Source organism: Mesoplodon mirus (genome assembly GCF_964341445.2).
Source record: "Mesoplodon mirus genome assembly, chromosome: 10".
Lineage (NCBI taxonomy): Eukaryota > Metazoa > Chordata > Mammalia > Artiodactyla > Ziphiidae > Mesoplodon > Mesoplodon mirus.
Window position 1 is genome coordinate 100,312,365 of NC_138986.1, and position 16,432 is coordinate 100,328,796.

The following is a 16,432-nucleotide window of genomic DNA, read 5'->3' on the forward strand; positions in this document are numbered from 1 at the left end:
TCAACACTAAGAATGGAAGAGCAGCTCTTTCATTGAATGTGAAGAAAGAAACAGGTAGTCCCTAGTTGCTACCACTGTCTTTGAACCAAACTAAAGAACAAGGTCAACCAGAAGGGCAGATATGAGAATCAAAGAGGAAACCTCTCTGGAATCCTCACTGAACCAAGTCTAAGTTCTGCTCTACTGTGGTCTTTCACTTACAGAGACAAACCTTTTGGGCTTACCACAGGGATCAACAGACTTTTTCTCTCAAGGGCCAGAAAGTAAATATTTTAGGTTTTGTGGGCCATCAGTGCTCGTCACAACCACTGAACACTGTCAGCACAATGGGAAACACTCAAAGATGGTAAATAAATGGATGGGCCAATAAAGAGCTTTTATGTTCCAATAAAGCTTTAAAGGCAATGAGCCAGGTTGGGCTCACAGGAGGTAGTTTTCCAGCCCTTGACTTAACTCACTAAACTACAAATTACCTTGAGAGTTGGTGGTTTGATAGCTACCAAACCAAACCAAACAAGAAAGCCCTAGGATTTCTGACATCTAATGCAATGCAATTTGAGGTAGCATGGACTTTACATACACATGTGAAGGTGTGGTCTAGGAAACCAATCTTGGAAACCTGCCTCTCACATTAAATACATCTTTTGCTGAGTAAAGCCCTTTAACCAAGTAAGTGTTAAACATCAGTGAAATGACTAAGAAGTAGGAAATGGTATGCAAACCTCCTCCTTAACAACTTGTTCCCATCATTCTAGGTTTCTTCCCTATGCACATTTTTCCTTAGGGAATCGTTGATAAATTTTACCTCTAAAACTTACCTATTTCCACTCTCTATCTTCAGGATTTGCCCAATCACTGTTACTTTGTAAACAATTTTAAAAAGTTTTTTGGGGGGTAAGTTCCTTTTTCCCCACAGCTAATGGTTCTCTGTGTCATAGTGTCTGGAGCGACCCAGCTACTTCTCCAGTCAGACCAAGCACTTGAAAGGACAAGCCGGTACCCCGAGCTATCCATCCATTCACCCAGTAAGGAAGCCTGATGAGGAGAACTAGGATGTGTAAATTTCTACTGTTGGAATTAAAACAGAATATTCTGGGCTGCATGGATTTATCCTAAACTTCAAATGCATTAATTATAAATAGACCGTTACACTGACTACTATTCTGTATCTTTGAATAACCATATACATTTTTTCTTTTTATAACTGATTTCTAGAGGTCTATTCCTTAATTTTGGCCATATATATGTATACCTCATGATGATAGGATTTCTTACTGTGAGGGATTAATATGTTCTTAGTAATTTTTAATATTATATTTTACATTATTTTACTACCTATGTTACTATAAAAGTAACAGTATTTTACTGGAAAATCGATGCTCAATGAAAAATTTAAAATATGGAAGTTACATGTGGAAGAAATCCCTGAAAATCTTGCCACTGTTTACATAAGGTTGAATATCCCTTTACAGATGATAGGATGCATTAACACACACACATACATGTTTGATTAAGGTATGTGATGTACCTACCTAAAATACATTAAACTGTTACATGCTTCTGTCATTAAGTTTAAGCCATCATTTTAACAGACCTATTACATAACTATCTTAAAATATAAAGACATTCCTATTGAATATTTCACTTTTACAAAATTTAGTAACATTGACATGCTACTCACCTTTTCTATTTGAATTTCCTAATTATAAGGTCCTATTCTGTGATTTCTATATCAAAGGGACGCACGTTCTATGTTTTGATATGTACTCAGCAACTTCACTTTGAAAATCAATTTTTCAATCCACCGCTAGGAAAAAGTGTGCAAGTCAGTCGTTGAATAAATATGTTTGATGAAATTACCAGATTTCAACAAATAATTTTTTTCTTTTTATCTCAGGCCAGAGAGGAGTAAGGAGATAGAGAACTTGACAAAAGTAATCTACTTCAAACAGCCTCTTTTCTCTACTTAAGAAGTCTTGATGAAAGTAATGCTAAAACCCTTGGGAGACAATCACATCAAAACCTAGACGGAAATGTGGTGAATAAGAAACCAACGATCAGTTCATTTACTAAGAAATGTTTGTCCTCTGTCACTGTCATTAGTAACTCTTTCTGACACTTAAACCTCTGCCTTGACATTCTTGAAAAAAGGGTCAACAGTATGCTTTCTGTATTGCAAGATGAACAATCCATTTTCAGTAAGTCTATACTGTCACAAAAGATAACTAAATTTGTACTGTATAAGATTCACAGAATATTAGATAGACGAAGTCCAAGATAAGATCCAACTTGAAGCGAGGCTGGGGGGAGACAAATGGAGCTCATCATAACAGGACGATGCCACATTAATATTACAAATTGCAATACTGAGTGGTTTTCTAACACTTCAAATTTTTGTCTCCCTGAATTACTTTTAAGGCCAGATTTAGGTTACCTGCTCTGAATACAAATTTTTGTGAAATTTTGGAGGGGATTGCAACATAATTTTCAAAAAGTTTTTCCTCATTCATTAACTGAACAAATATCGAGCACCTACAAAGTAGCTGACAATGTTCAGACTGTAGATTCAGAACAAACGTCGCTGCATTCGTGGAATTTACGTTGTAATGGGCATACATTTTGGCATGTTCATCATACTTTTGTACAAGGCCTGCTAAAACTCACACTAAGGCTTCTCCCCTAATATTTAATAGAGGTCAAAGTTCCAACTTACTACACCATTTACCAGAGTTCTCTGCCGTGTGGCCTCCTGACTACTGGGACATGTTGAGCTATGGCTGGAACACCGACTTTAATGAAACAAATGATTTTTTTTTCTTTTGAACTTGATGACTGGAAGAATTCACATGACACCTGAGTTGTTTTTGTTTTTGTTTTACTCATTTTATGGAACTTTTCTCGTGTGTGGGCTCTCTGATGGTCTTACCACTCCTCTCACTTTTATAGGATTTATCAGCAGCATGGATTCTGTGATGAACTGTTAGACTGGAGCGCCAACTGAAGCTCTTACCACAGGTCTCACACTTGTAAGGCTTCTCCCCTGTGTGCACTCTTTGATGAGACTGTAGCTGTGAAGGCCGACTGAAGACCTTACTGCATCTGTCACATCTGTACGGCTTCTCTCCAGTGTGGACGCTTTGATGAAGCTGAAGACTTGAGGCCTGAATGAAGTGCTTCCCACACTCCCCACACTTATATGGTTTCTCTCCTGTGTGGACCCTCTGATGCATGTCGAGGTTCAGGCTCCACTTGAAGCCCTTCCCACACTCCTCACATTTGTATGGCTTTTCTCCAGTGTGGACTTTTTGATGGGCTTGAAGGTGTGAACTCCGACCAAAGCTCTTCCCACACTCTTCACATTTGAATGGTTTTTCTCTGCTGTGGACTCTCTCATGGGCCAGAAGATTTGAGGCCTGCCTGAAGACTTTCCCACACTCCTCACAATTATACGGTTTCTCTCCGGTGTGGATTCTGCAATGAATTTTAAGATCTGCTCTACGACTGAATCCCTTCCCACACTCTTCACATTTGTATGGTTTCTCACCGGTATGGATCAGCTGGTGGATCTGAAGTCGTGAACTCTGATTGAAGCCCTGCCCACACTCCTCACACTTGTAAGGTTTCTCTACACTGTGGGCCTTCTGATGGATTTGAAGATATGAACTCTGACGGAAGCCCTTCCCACATACCTCACATTTATAGGGCTTCTCCCCTGTGTGGACAACCAGATGAACTTGATAATGGGAGTTCCTCCTGAAGTTCTTCCCACACTCATTACATTTGTATGGTTTCTCTCCTGTATGGACTCTTTGATGTGCCTGAAGGTTTGAACTCAGAGTAAAGCCTTTGCCACACACATTACGTATGTATGATTTCTCTCCAGTGTGGACTCCCTGATGGGCCTGAAGACTTGAAGGCCGACTAAAGCCTTTCCCACATTCCTCACATTTGTAGGGTTTTTCTCCTGTGTGGACCCTCTGATGAATGCATAGATTTGAGCTACAAATGAAGCCCTTCCCACACTCCTCACATTTGTACGGTTTCTCTCCCGTATGGACTCTCTGATGGGACTGAAGGTGTGAATTCCGACTGAAGCTCTTATCACTTGTGTCACATTTGAATGGTTTCTCCCCAGTGTGGACTCTCTGATGGTCCTGAAGGTGAGAGGCCTGACTGAAGGCCCTCCCACACTCCTCACAATTATAAGGTTTCTCTCCCGTGTGGACTTTACAATGAATAGGTAAGTGCTGACCTACGGCTGAAGCCTTTCCCACATTCCCCACATTTGAATGGTTTCTCTACAGTGTGGACTTTCTGAGGAGTCTGCAGCTGTGAGCTCTGACTGAACTCCTTGCCACACTCATCACACTCACTGTGTTTTCCTCCCGCGTGAACTCTCTGATGAATATGAAGAACCGAGCTGTAACGGAAGCCTTTTCCACACTCACTGCACGTATGAGACTTCTCTTTTGAGTGCAATTGCTGGTGAAGATCAAAGGTGGAGCGATCGGTGAAGGTTTCTTTACGTTCATTACACTGGTAAGGTTTTTGTCCTGTGTGAATCATGGTATTCTGATCCAGTGTTGAAACCCTCGTGCTATCTTTTCTATAATCACTGTAGCCGTAAGATTTTTGACCCTTGTGTACTCCATGAGCATCAAGGTGATGTGAAATCCAACTGATGGTGTCAACATCCTCTTTACACTGACACCGTTTATTTTTCATGGAAATTTGCTGGTGTCTATGCTGATCATTCTGACTCAGCCAATGAAGTTTTCCTCCAAGAATCCTGGGCTCTCAAAGTTGCAAGCCTTGCATTTCCAGTACTACTGGGATCACCTGCTTTATCATTTCATATACGGTTCTCACCTTCAGAAATTTGAATAGAGTCCTGCCCCAATCTGGCAGGGGGAATCACCTTGTTTGTGGAGCTGACAACTATTTATCATGGAGTCTTGGCATCTGGTTAAGTCATTTGCAATTTGTTGCCAGATTTGCCAGCAGGAAAGCTCTTCACGTGATCCTCTGTCTTGAACGGCCCTCAACTCACTTTGATTGTTTTCTTCTAGAAGGACAGAGAATTCAGAGATGTGGACACGTGAAAGCTTTGTTCAAAGATTCAAGATTTTACACTTAAGACACAGTATGAGACTTTAATGAGCCTCAGGATGGTTCAGCTCATCTTTCGCACGACAAATGAAGTTCTCTGGTTTATATACTAACAGAAACCAAGAGATGGTCTGTTAAACTCCCAAATACTTAGCATTAATGAAACCCATTTAAAACCAAATGACTACTCTGACATACTATTTAAATCATCTTTCAAAAATTACATGTCATTCCTACCATAACACAGTATCAATAAAGACAAGCATTTTGCTGTGCTCACAGCTTTAACAGTGCCTAGCAGTTAGTCAGGGCTCAAGAAATGCATGCACAGGTGAACTCAGTTTGATTTCTAGGATTCTCTACAATTCTGAATCCCAGGTTAAGTTTGAACCAAGTCAGAGAAGCGAAACAGCTTTTACAAGTCAGGTATCAGATACAGGAAAAGGACTGGAAAGTACAGTTTTGCTTAAGTTGAAAGGCTGCACCCGAGGCGGCAGCACACCAAGGGGGTTAGTGCTGAGGAGGATATGAAAGGGGCTAAAAACCGGGACTGCCCCGGTGGCACAGTGGTTAATAATCTGCCTGCCAGTGCAGGGGACACAGGTTCGAGCCCTGGTCCGGGAAGATCCCACATGCCGCAGAGCAACTAAGCCCGTGAGCCACAACTATTGAGCCCACGTGCCACAACTACTGAAGCCCGCGTTCCTAGAGACCGTGCTCTGAAACAAGAGAAGCCACTGCAACGAGAAGCCTGCGCACCACAACCAAGAGCTGCTCCCACTCACCACAACTAGAGAAAAGCCCATATGCAGCAACGAAGACCCAATGCAACCAACAATTAATTAATTTTTAAAAAGGGTCTAAGAATCAGTGGGGTTAAAAAAAAGCATGAAGACCTATGCACTGGATCCTTCTCAGGCATTTGTGCTGCCTAATATGTTCCTCCACTCCCCCTGCCAAGCAGGAGTCAAAATTTAGAGGCTAGGGAAGAATGCTGTCTCTTTAAAAACAGCATGGAAAATTTTTGGACACAGATACATTGGTCTTTAACAAGAATGAGTTCCAAAGTGAAGAATGGGCTTTATGAGTGAGCTGGGAATAAATTCCATAGCCTGTGATAAGTACTGAGAAGAAACAGACTAGAAACTATTAAAGAATGATCAAAGCACTCAAGGTGACATTATCTAAAATGCCTTCTACAAGGTACATACAAATGCACACACACACACACACAATGTTTGTAGAGCTAACAAAGATCGATTTCTTATTAGTGAGGTGGGCTTTGGAGGAGGCAAATGGGACGCAGCGGGGCAAATCTTTTAAGGGAAAGGCTAACTCACCAGCTGGCTGTTTTCTGAGACCTGTTCTCCCCTGGTATAAGGGATAAGGAAATAGAAATTTCTTTCCTTCTATGGGAGGGTTACCTAAGAAGTAGACATAAGAATCCTCATTCAAAACAGCATTTCCTCCCCAAATGAATTTGCTCTGCTACTGAGAGCTCAAGGAAAGTCACAGGGAAAGCATTTTACTCAGTTTGGTTATAATTACAGGTTCTATACATATTTTTTGTGCAAGTTGATGAGGGCCAACTTGTACAGAAAGGCAAACACACACATACACACATCATGGGCACCTGAGAAGTTAGAATTAGGCTAGGAATTCATTTGAAGACAAAAAAACATTTAGCAATATCCCTTATTCACTCGGATTTGTTCACCGCCTACTAGCTATTTTCATGGAAGGCTAATTTCTCTATCCATTAACTCATTCGTTTATTCAAGAAATATTTAAGAGTTCCTGTCATGTACCAAGACTATGCTAAGCACTGAGGCTAGTGAGCAATAAACATATAACAGCCCGAATTCCTCCTGCACTCCTGGATTACCCTCCAGTGGAAGACAGAGAGGTGAAAAACAGGTGAACAAAATGTACATGAGTGAAACGCTTAGAGACAAAACAAGGCAGGGCAGAGAGAGTGAGAAAGAGAGGACTGTATTTTCCATAGGGTGGTCAGAGGACAGCCACCTCCTCATCTTTAAGGTGACTGACTGAAAGAAGTAGAGGCCTAAAAGATTACAGGTGAAAGAGTATTCCAGGCAGAGAGAAGGACCAGGAAAAGGCTCTGTGGCAGAAGCATCCTTTGCAGGTCTGGAAAAGAAGGGTAAGAGGGAGGAGAGGTGGTGTATTCAGGGAGGTGGTGGAGAACGAACAGCAGCCCACAGAAGGCTCTAGAAGCCACTTTAAGTGGTTTTTATTCTAAGTAAAAGAAGCCACAAGAGAATTTTGAAACAAGAACATAACCTGACTTAAAGTTACAAAAGATCACTTTGCCACCTAAAGAACAAACTGTGGGAGGAGAAGGGTGGCAACAGGTGACCAGTACAAAGACTATGCAATAATCCTGGAAAGAGATTTCCAACTGGGACCAGGTGATGGACAGCACAGGGCTGGTGAGAAGCAAAACAGAGAGAGAGCTAACCACAGGAACTCACGGCTGCTTGGTTCTCACCTAAATTTCTATCTGGGTTGCTGAATTCATCAACCAAAGCCTCTCTTCTCTTTCTATATGTTTTGTATCTCGTTTGAAGAATGAGAACATGCAAAGTCACAAGTTCACATGAACGGGCTAGAGCGAAAGTTTACTAGAAATTTGAGTTCCAACTGCATATTCAAGGTATTGAAAGCTGTGTTTTTCAAACTTTGTATCACGACCCACTGAAGAAACAGCATTTATTTCACAACCTAGATACACAGGTAGAAAAGTATACATTACTAAAACGAAGCTTGAATGACCTATATCTAACCAATGTCTCCTTTCATGAAATCTGTTCCCACTGGCTCTCACACCACTCATGCCATCGCCCAGAGTTTCTGCTGCAATGTGTTGTACTCTTCCTAAGAAACTCTGATATTTTCTATACTATTTTATTTCATTAAAAAATCACACGTAGGGCTCAATAAATTGGCTTTATGATCCACTAATGGCGGGGAGGGAAATCTGAAGAAGAATACACAAGGTACAGCAAGATACTGTCGATTTACAGTTCTTTTACAAAATAATTGAAAAGGACCTGAAACACACTGTTTGGAAAGACCAGAGACATCCTCTCGTGTCCCACAGGAATTGCAAAAGTCTGGTCCCCAAACTCAGGGAACCACCTCAAGAGGCCCAAAGCCTTGAAACACCAAGGTCACAAAGACACTCGCAGAGAAAGGCTGTCCTCACCCACTGAGACCAGGTTCCGGAAGTTTTCCACCATCACATCCTGGTACAGCTTCCTCTGGGCCGAGTCCAGCAGCCCCAGCTCCTCCTCTGTGAAGGCCACGGCCACGTCCTTGAAGGTCACCGCCTCCTACGACAAACAACACCACCTCAATCTTATACCCAGTGGCCAGTGGAAGAGGGGCAGCCCCGAGGAGACGAGGAGGATGGGAAGTTGCTCCGGCTCCTGTGAGGTGTGCAGACTTCCCAGCACCCCCTCCTTCCATCCTGCCAATGCCACACACTGACTTTCCTCAGCCTCACCGGATGTGCAGCTATGAAAGAGAAAGCTTTGTGTATTTACCTGGGGCTCTCAGACAACTCATAAGTAAACTCCCTAGAATTCTAACCACTGGATCCTGAACTAAAAAGCTTTCACTGTTTAATTATTATTGCCAAGTGCCCCAGAAACAGTTACCAATTTAGTCCTGGCAGTATTTGATGGCACCTGCTTTCTCACTGAGGTGGGAACCAGCTGAGAAGGAGTGTTATATGTGGAAACTAACCAAAAGGCCGTGCCAGGTCTCTGAATGAAAACTCTCTCTTTCCCCGTTCCTGTCTTTCGCTTGAATGCAATACTCTGACTCCAGACCCTTGGTTTTCTGGGTGAGTCTGAGTTGGTTCCTCCTTTTTTCACAACCCCGATTCTTTATATTTAAAACAAAGATGAAACCAAGCACCTCTTTATACAATTGTTCTGAGCTGTCTATGCAGTGACAAGTGCTTTAAGTACCACTGGACTTTTTCAACTAAGGTCATGTATTACTCTGATTAGAAAAAAATATAAGATGGAAAAAGAAACAAACCAGTAAATAAAATACACAAAGGGTCTGACTCAAGCATGGGGAAGACTGAATCTAACTCTGGTCGTGAGAAAACTTCTAACAATACATGACTTTTTCTGCGTGAAGCAGCAGTTTGATCCTGCTGTGCTCTGCCGTATTTGGATATTCTACCAAAAAACATCCAAGGCACCACATGTAAAACATACCTCTTAAATTCTGAATACCTAAACCTACTATGTTAAGGGCAAAAAGGGGCAATATGCTTCAGAACAGATATTTTGAGAAACAGGTTAAATCAGGAACACCATCACTGTAGTGCTCCTGAAACAGGAGAAGTCTTTAAACTAAATGTCTGTGAATGAAGAATAGTTTAAAAAATAGGTGCAGGGCTCCCCTGGTGGCGCAGTGGTTGAGAGTCCGCCTGCCGATGCAGGGGGCACGGGTTCGGGCCCCGGTCCGGGAAGATCCCACATGCCGCGGAGCAGCTGGGCCCATGAGCCACGGCAGCTGAGCCTGCACGTCCGGAGCCTGTGCCCCGCAACGGGAGAGGCCACAACAGTGAGAGGCCCGCATACCAGAAAAAAAAAAAAATAGGTGCATAAGTTTGCAGGAACATGATAAAGCAATTAAAAGTGAATGTTAGCTAGTATTAAATGAAAAAAAACAATTTAAAACTGTATCTATGTTATAAATACAAATACACATCCATGAATACATATGATGAAGAGATTACAGAAATATAAAAGCAGCTAATTTGTAAGCAGGTAAGCGGTAGACTGGAAGATGTCCTTCATTTCCCTTAATTTTTCTTTTACTTGTAAAATAAAAAAATGATGAAATAAAACAAAAATTAAAACTGAAACCAATTAAATTTAACAGGAATTTTAAAAAAAGCACACATGGCACACTCAGGATCTCATATGCTTAGACTCTCCTTGAAAGAGAAAACCCATATGGAACTATACCCAATATTTCGTAATAACCTATAAGGGAAAAGAATCTGAAAATATATGTGTATATATGTATAACTGAATCACTTTGCTGTACACCTGAAATTAATACATTGTAAATCAACTATACTCCAATCAAAAAAAAAAAAAGAAAAAGAAAAAAAGAGGAAAACCTGTGTCCAACCTGAGTACCAAAATGGCGTTTTTAACAGCAAGAAAGGCAAGCTCTACTCACCTGGAATGTGCTCATTTTCTCTCTCCTTCTGGGGCAGTGCAGAGTCCTAGCAAGACAGACAGGGAAAGAAGAAGTCAAACTGGAAACTGGTTTAAAGAAAAAGAAGTCACTAACCCATGTGGTGCTCATTGTGAATTACCAAGGCTCCCAGTCCTCGGGGTGGCTACAGCTGATTATGCTTGATGAGCAGAGCCCCACGCAGATACCAGATGCCCCCGTGAACCCCCTCAGTGGCTGTGTGAGGAATGACCTGCCCATCCATACACAGTGGCCCCCTCACAGTGTGCCTGCAGCTTCCACAGGGGTCATTCTTATTCTGGGTATGGTGTAAACAGAGACCATGTAAGTCAGAGTAGGTTTTGGAGTCAATATGCATGGGCTCTGATCAGGCTACGCCATTCACGAGCAGTGTCACCCTGGGCAAGTTATTCACATCTCTTCGGCTCAGTTCTGTCCTCTGCCAGTAGGGGAGAACACGGGCATCCACCTCGTGAGATCGTCATAAGGTAGGAAGCTCTGAGAACACCACTGTCAGGGTTTCTTATTTCTTAGCAACTGCGGTAAAGCAGATGATATTTTAGTTAGAAAGTATCCTTAGAGATGTGATTTCTACCAACAGAAGACTGTCAGACATGTGGAGGTCATACGTTGTTGCCCTGTTATGTGAGAGTCTTTATAGACTTCTGAAAATCTCTGCTTGTCTTCCTAAAGATTTTGTGACTGCAACAATAATATTTAAATTGACATGGACAACTTTTTACAAAAGGTATAAAAAGACGTTAAGTTTCTTTTTAAACAGGAAGTACCCTTTTGACAATTATGCACAGAGGTAAAGAGAACTAATAAAAGCCAGGATTCTGCAACAACAGTAAAAAATAGTTTGACAGTCCATACCTAATTCAAATGAAAAAAAGACAGGAATCTGAATTGTAATTATATCATTATAAATATAGGAAAGTTTAAGAAATAAATGGGAGACTTCCCTGGTGGTGCAGTGGATAAGACTCCACATTCCCAATGCAGGGGGCCCGGGTTCGATCTAGTACAAAAGATGGCAATGATTCCACTCCCCAAAGCTTGGGAGAGAGATATCGTCACAACTTCTAACGACCTCCATTTTGACTCTACACTTGCTAGCTGTCTTCTGCTCAATTCAGGATTCTGAAAGGGGCCCTGACAGTTGACAATAATTAGTGGGGGAATAAAATCATTGGACTAAGTAGGCCTTTGGTGAATCCAGCTCAGTTTTATCTGTGACATCCAGCAGGGTCAATTTCCTCGGCCTCAGTTTCCAGAAAAGACCCTCTCTTGAGCTTCTCGAATTTTCACGTGCATGTGAATTACTGCGGGATCTTGTTGGAACGCAGCCTCCTGGACCCCCTACGCAGAAATTATAAATCAGAAGGTCTCGAATGGGGCTCAAGGCTGGGCACTTCTATCCAAGTGATGCCAAGGCCGCTGGTTTGTGGACCACAATTTGAGTAGCCCTGCAGTGTAACATCAGTCCCACAAAAAACAGCCTCCACTACACAGAAACATACACAAAGAGTAACCAGACAAAAAGGCACGAAAACATTAACAACTGGTATCTTTACATCCTAAAGTTACAGATAATTAAAATTTTTCTTTATGTATATATCTGCATTTTTCCATAATGATTATGCTACTTCTATGATATACATATTATTTGAAATAAAATAAATGACCCAGTTGAGAAAACTATCTTAAAAACTCATAAAATAGCCTACACCTTGCTCTCAAGGTCCCCACAATTAAGTCCCGACCTCCTTTCATGATATGATTCTAGCCAGTACCCTATGCTCAAAGAGAATATACCAAAGGGATTAGCAAACTCAGCTGCTGGACTCAAACTGCCTGGGTCCCAACCCCAGCTCTGCCTCCTACCATCTGGGTGAGGATGGGCCAACAGGGTTGTGTTCCCTGCCCCCAGCTCCTCAGCCTTAAAGTAGAGAAAACAGCAGTACCAATTCACAGAGCCACCGCCTGATGGAAAAGTGTTCATTTGCATAAAGCTTTTAGAATGGAAATTAGTGACCAAGGCTCAGTTATCATCGTTACCCATGTCTCATACGTTCTACAATTTATAGGAATACCTTAAGGAGAAGAATGCCAAGTCCTACTCACGTGGGGCTCTGTTGCCTCTTCCTCCGTGCAGTGCTTTGTGAGAAGCCAGGGCTGGGGAAGGAAAGGAGACTGTGAAATACCAGGGCTGTGTTTCCATCCCCACTAATTCATACCGCACCCCCTTCCGCCCCCGTACCAGCTACAAGTCCTCTCCTCCCAAAACAGGCCAGGAGTCCAGGACAATTCAGCTTCCTGGGCTCACAGAATCCCGCTGCGAAATGGGTGCCTCCCGAATTAGCGTAGTATTAATACCAACAATGTATCAGGCAGTTGTAGACCTTTTACTTGTGCTATCTCGTTTCTTCTCACAACACTATATTAACAAGGCATTCCTTTTTCCCCCCTTTTACCGAAGAGCAACCGAGGCACAGAGGAGTTAAGCAACTCACCCAGTGTGACGCCGTATGAAGCGGTAGGGCTAGCTCATAGGTGGGGGACGGGGTCAGGTTAGGGGTGAAGAAAACCGGGGAGACCCTCAAACCCCAGGAGGCACGACCTGAGCCCACCCCATCCCGGGTACGTTACCAAACGCAAAGAAGCTCCGCCCGCGGGACGTACATCACCACTCCAGGCCCTCAAACCTCCGCTTTTAGCCGCTCCTCCTCTTTCTCCCCAAATGAAAGGTCTGCAAAGGGGAAGCTTGAATGGGTCGTGAAGAGCGGACCTGAAACACCGTCATCAGGCAAAACATGGCTGCTACGTGTCCTCCTGGGGCGGAAGTGCCTGCGACTAACCCGGAACTCCTGGACCACATTTCCCAGAATTCCGCGGGTAAACCTTTACAGCGAGGCGTTACTGTAGCTGCAGTATATGGGACTACACGAGTTTACGAGCTCTGGACTACATGTCCCAGAATGCAAGGGTGGGTGCGGGGGTGTCTACCGGCACGAGCTCTGGACTACGTGTTTTCACTCTGGTTTTCACTTTCCGGAATCCCTGAGAAGGTCTCAGGCCGTCTTGCCGTTCTACTGTGTAGGCCTCAGAAGAGTGTAGATTCTGTTCATTGAAAGGCGTACAAACTCAGTAGAATTTTGGACGTCTTCAAGAGGCTAAGCGACATAAAAGCATTACCAGCCACGAAGGCTTCCTGGTAAACCCCAAAGAGTTTCACCATTGGAATAAGGGGAGAAGGAAACTGGGCTTTCTTTGGCAGGGACTGAAGCCAAACGCCAAAACACCTCATTCCCTGAAATTGTGTAAAGGTGAACGTGTTTTGTTAGCATCTTACAACCCATGCAGAAGCAAGGGAAAATCCTTTCTAGAGACAGACATCAACATCCTAGGTCTCAAGTTATTTCTGTAATTATAAAATCTGTGACATTGCTATTTGACCAAGTGAACTTTAAGGGGAAGGAAAAAGCATTACTTGACATACGGAGGGACACTTCACAGTCATAAAAGTTTCAAATTCTCAGAAACTAATAACTTCAGCTGATACTTTATAAAGCAAACATTGACAGAACCATGAAGAGAAACATTCAAATTCATAATTGGATCTGGAGATTTGAACACATACATAGAGGGAAATGTTGAGCCTTAAAAGCATATATTAAAGTAGAAAGGGGGGCTTCCCTGGTGGCGCAGTGGTTGAGAGTCCGCCTGCCGATGCAGGGGACACGGGCTCGTGCCCTGGTCCGGGAAGATCCCACATAACACGGAGCGGCTGGGCCCGTGAGCCATGGCCGCTGAGCCTGGGCGTCCGGAGCCTGTGCTCCGCAACGGGAGAGGCCACAACAGTGAGAGGCCCGCGTACAGCAAGGAAAACAAAAACAAAACAAAACAAAACAAAGTAGAAAGGAAGTTGAAAATTGATTCAGAAAACATCCATTTCAGGAAATTAATAAATGAATAATAAAACTGAAGAAGGCAGATGGAAAAATATAAGATCAGATGAATGAAATACAAAATAAAGTAGATCCCACACACACCCACAAAACAGAAATTAAAGAAACAAACAAAACAAACAAAAAAAGATCATCCATAGTATAAACAAAGATTTTTTCAAAAATGTGTTCCAAATTCTTTCAGGAAAATATCCTCCAAGAACTATTCCTGACTTAAGCCAACATAGCACACAGGATTTCTTTCCACTACAAGTAAAGTGAAGTCTTGGATATAGCATGATGAAATACGGTAACATGATTAAGTTTTATTTATTCACCTCCTGTTCCCTATGGCACCCTCCACTCCCTTCTCTACCCCGTAAGCTACCATTCTAATTTGTTTGATGTGTTTTCTTTTGGGTGTGTTCTTGTGCAAAATGTGCACTTGTGTATAGTTTCAATTCATATAAATAATATTGTGTCATAAAATTCATTCTGGTGTTTATTTCCTTCATTCAGGAGTATATTTTTAAGATTCACCCATCCAGGCTTCCCTGGTGGCACAGTGGTTGAGAGTCTGCCTGCCGATGCAGGGGACGCGGGTTCACGCCCCAGTCTGGGAAAATCCCACATGCCGTGGAGCGGCTGGGCCCGTGAGCCATGGCTGCTGAGCCTGCATGTCTGGAGCCTGTGCTCCACAGCGGGAGAGGCCACAACAGCGAGAGGCCCACGTACCGCAGAAAAACAAACAAACAAACAAAACATTCACCCATCTATCTAATTTGTTTCATAGAGTTCCATTTTCTGCACCCACATTTTACCTGTACTCTTCCAACTGCCATGCCAATGATAATAAAATAAACATCTTCTTACATTTGTTTATAGACGTATCTGAGAATTTCTTTGGAATACATACCCGAGTGAAATTATTTCATAGCAAATATGTATACTTTAATAATATAGCCAGATTGACTTCCTGAACGGCTACACCAGTCCAGATTACCAAAGAGTTGCACGTCAGGTTTTTGTGCAACCACTTACCTTCATTTGGACGACTCATCACCATTTTGCTAGTGTATTAAATGTATAGTAGTATCTTGTTTTAGTTAAATTTCTCTGATTTCTAATAAGTTTGATCTTTTTTCAAATGCTTGGTAGCTTCATCTATAAGTGTCTACTTACAACTTTTGCCCCATTTTCTAATGTGGATGCTATCTTTTTCTTCCTCATTTCTATTACATATTCTGATTATTAATACCTTTTCAGTTTTACCAATTACAAGTATCCTTTCCTAATTGGGCACGTGTTTCTAAAATTTTTCTATTGTGTTCTTCATGGAATAGAAATCTTTAATTATAAGATAATCAACCAATAATTTCTTCATATCTGTGCTTCTGAAACTCCTCAGGTGAAAAAATATATTTCTACCTTTTAAAAATTAACTTTCTAGACTTATCTTTCACATGTAGGTCCTTTAAATATTTTGGAGTCTATTTATGTACATTTTATTACATGGGATCCACTTTTATTTTTCTCCAAGAGAAATTCTTAAAAATAGTGATATTCATGGCTTGAAGATTCAATATTACAAAGATATCAGTAATCCTCAAAATGATCTATAGGCTCAATCAAACCCCAATAAAAACATCAGCATTTTTTCCCTTGGAAATTGATGAGATGCTTACAAATATTATGTGGGAAAGCAAAGAGCTACAAGAAGAGCTGGGGGCTTCCCTGGTGGCGCAGTGGTTGAGAATCTGCCTGCTAATGCAGGGGACACGGGTTTGAGCCCTGGTCTGGGAAGATCCCACATGCCACGGAGCAACTAGGCCCGTGAGCCACGTACTGAGCCTGCGCGTCTGGAGCCTGTGCTCCCCAACAAGAGGCCGTGATAGTGAGGCCCACGCACCACGATGAAGAGTGGCCCCCGCTTGCCACAACTAAAGAAAGCCCTCGCACAGAAACGAAGACCCAACACAGCAAAAATAAGTAAAGAAACTCCTACCCCCAACATCTAAAAAAACATAAAAATAAAAAATAAAAGAAGAGCTGGGACAACCTGAAAGAAGAATGAAAAGAAAGATATGAGTCACATTAAATCTTACTATAAATCTACAATATAA

General features: G+C 42.2%; 1 protein-coding gene and 1 long non-coding RNA gene across 2 annotated transcripts in view; both read right to left on the bottom strand.

Moving 5' to 3' along the window:
- LOC309811552 overlaps nt 1–16,432 on the bottom strand; it is a 624,797-nt gene that overhangs the window by 85,090 nt on the left and 523,275 nt on the right. The gene's annotated exons all lie outside the window — the stretch shown is intronic.
- Nucleotides 8,301–13,321, bottom strand: LOC309810911 (zinc finger protein-like; the record flags this gene model as incomplete). The annotated part of the gene is made up of 4 exons (XM_082633231.1): nt 13,012–13,321; nt 12,487–12,537; nt 10,342–10,387; nt 8,301–8,462 (listed from the first exon to the last, which is right to left on the bottom strand). The coding sequence occupies exons 1-4, from the start codon at nt 13,044–13,046 to the stop codon at nt 8,301–8,303; spliced, it is 294 nt and encodes a 97-aa protein (XP_082489357.1). The 5' UTR covers nt 13,047–13,321.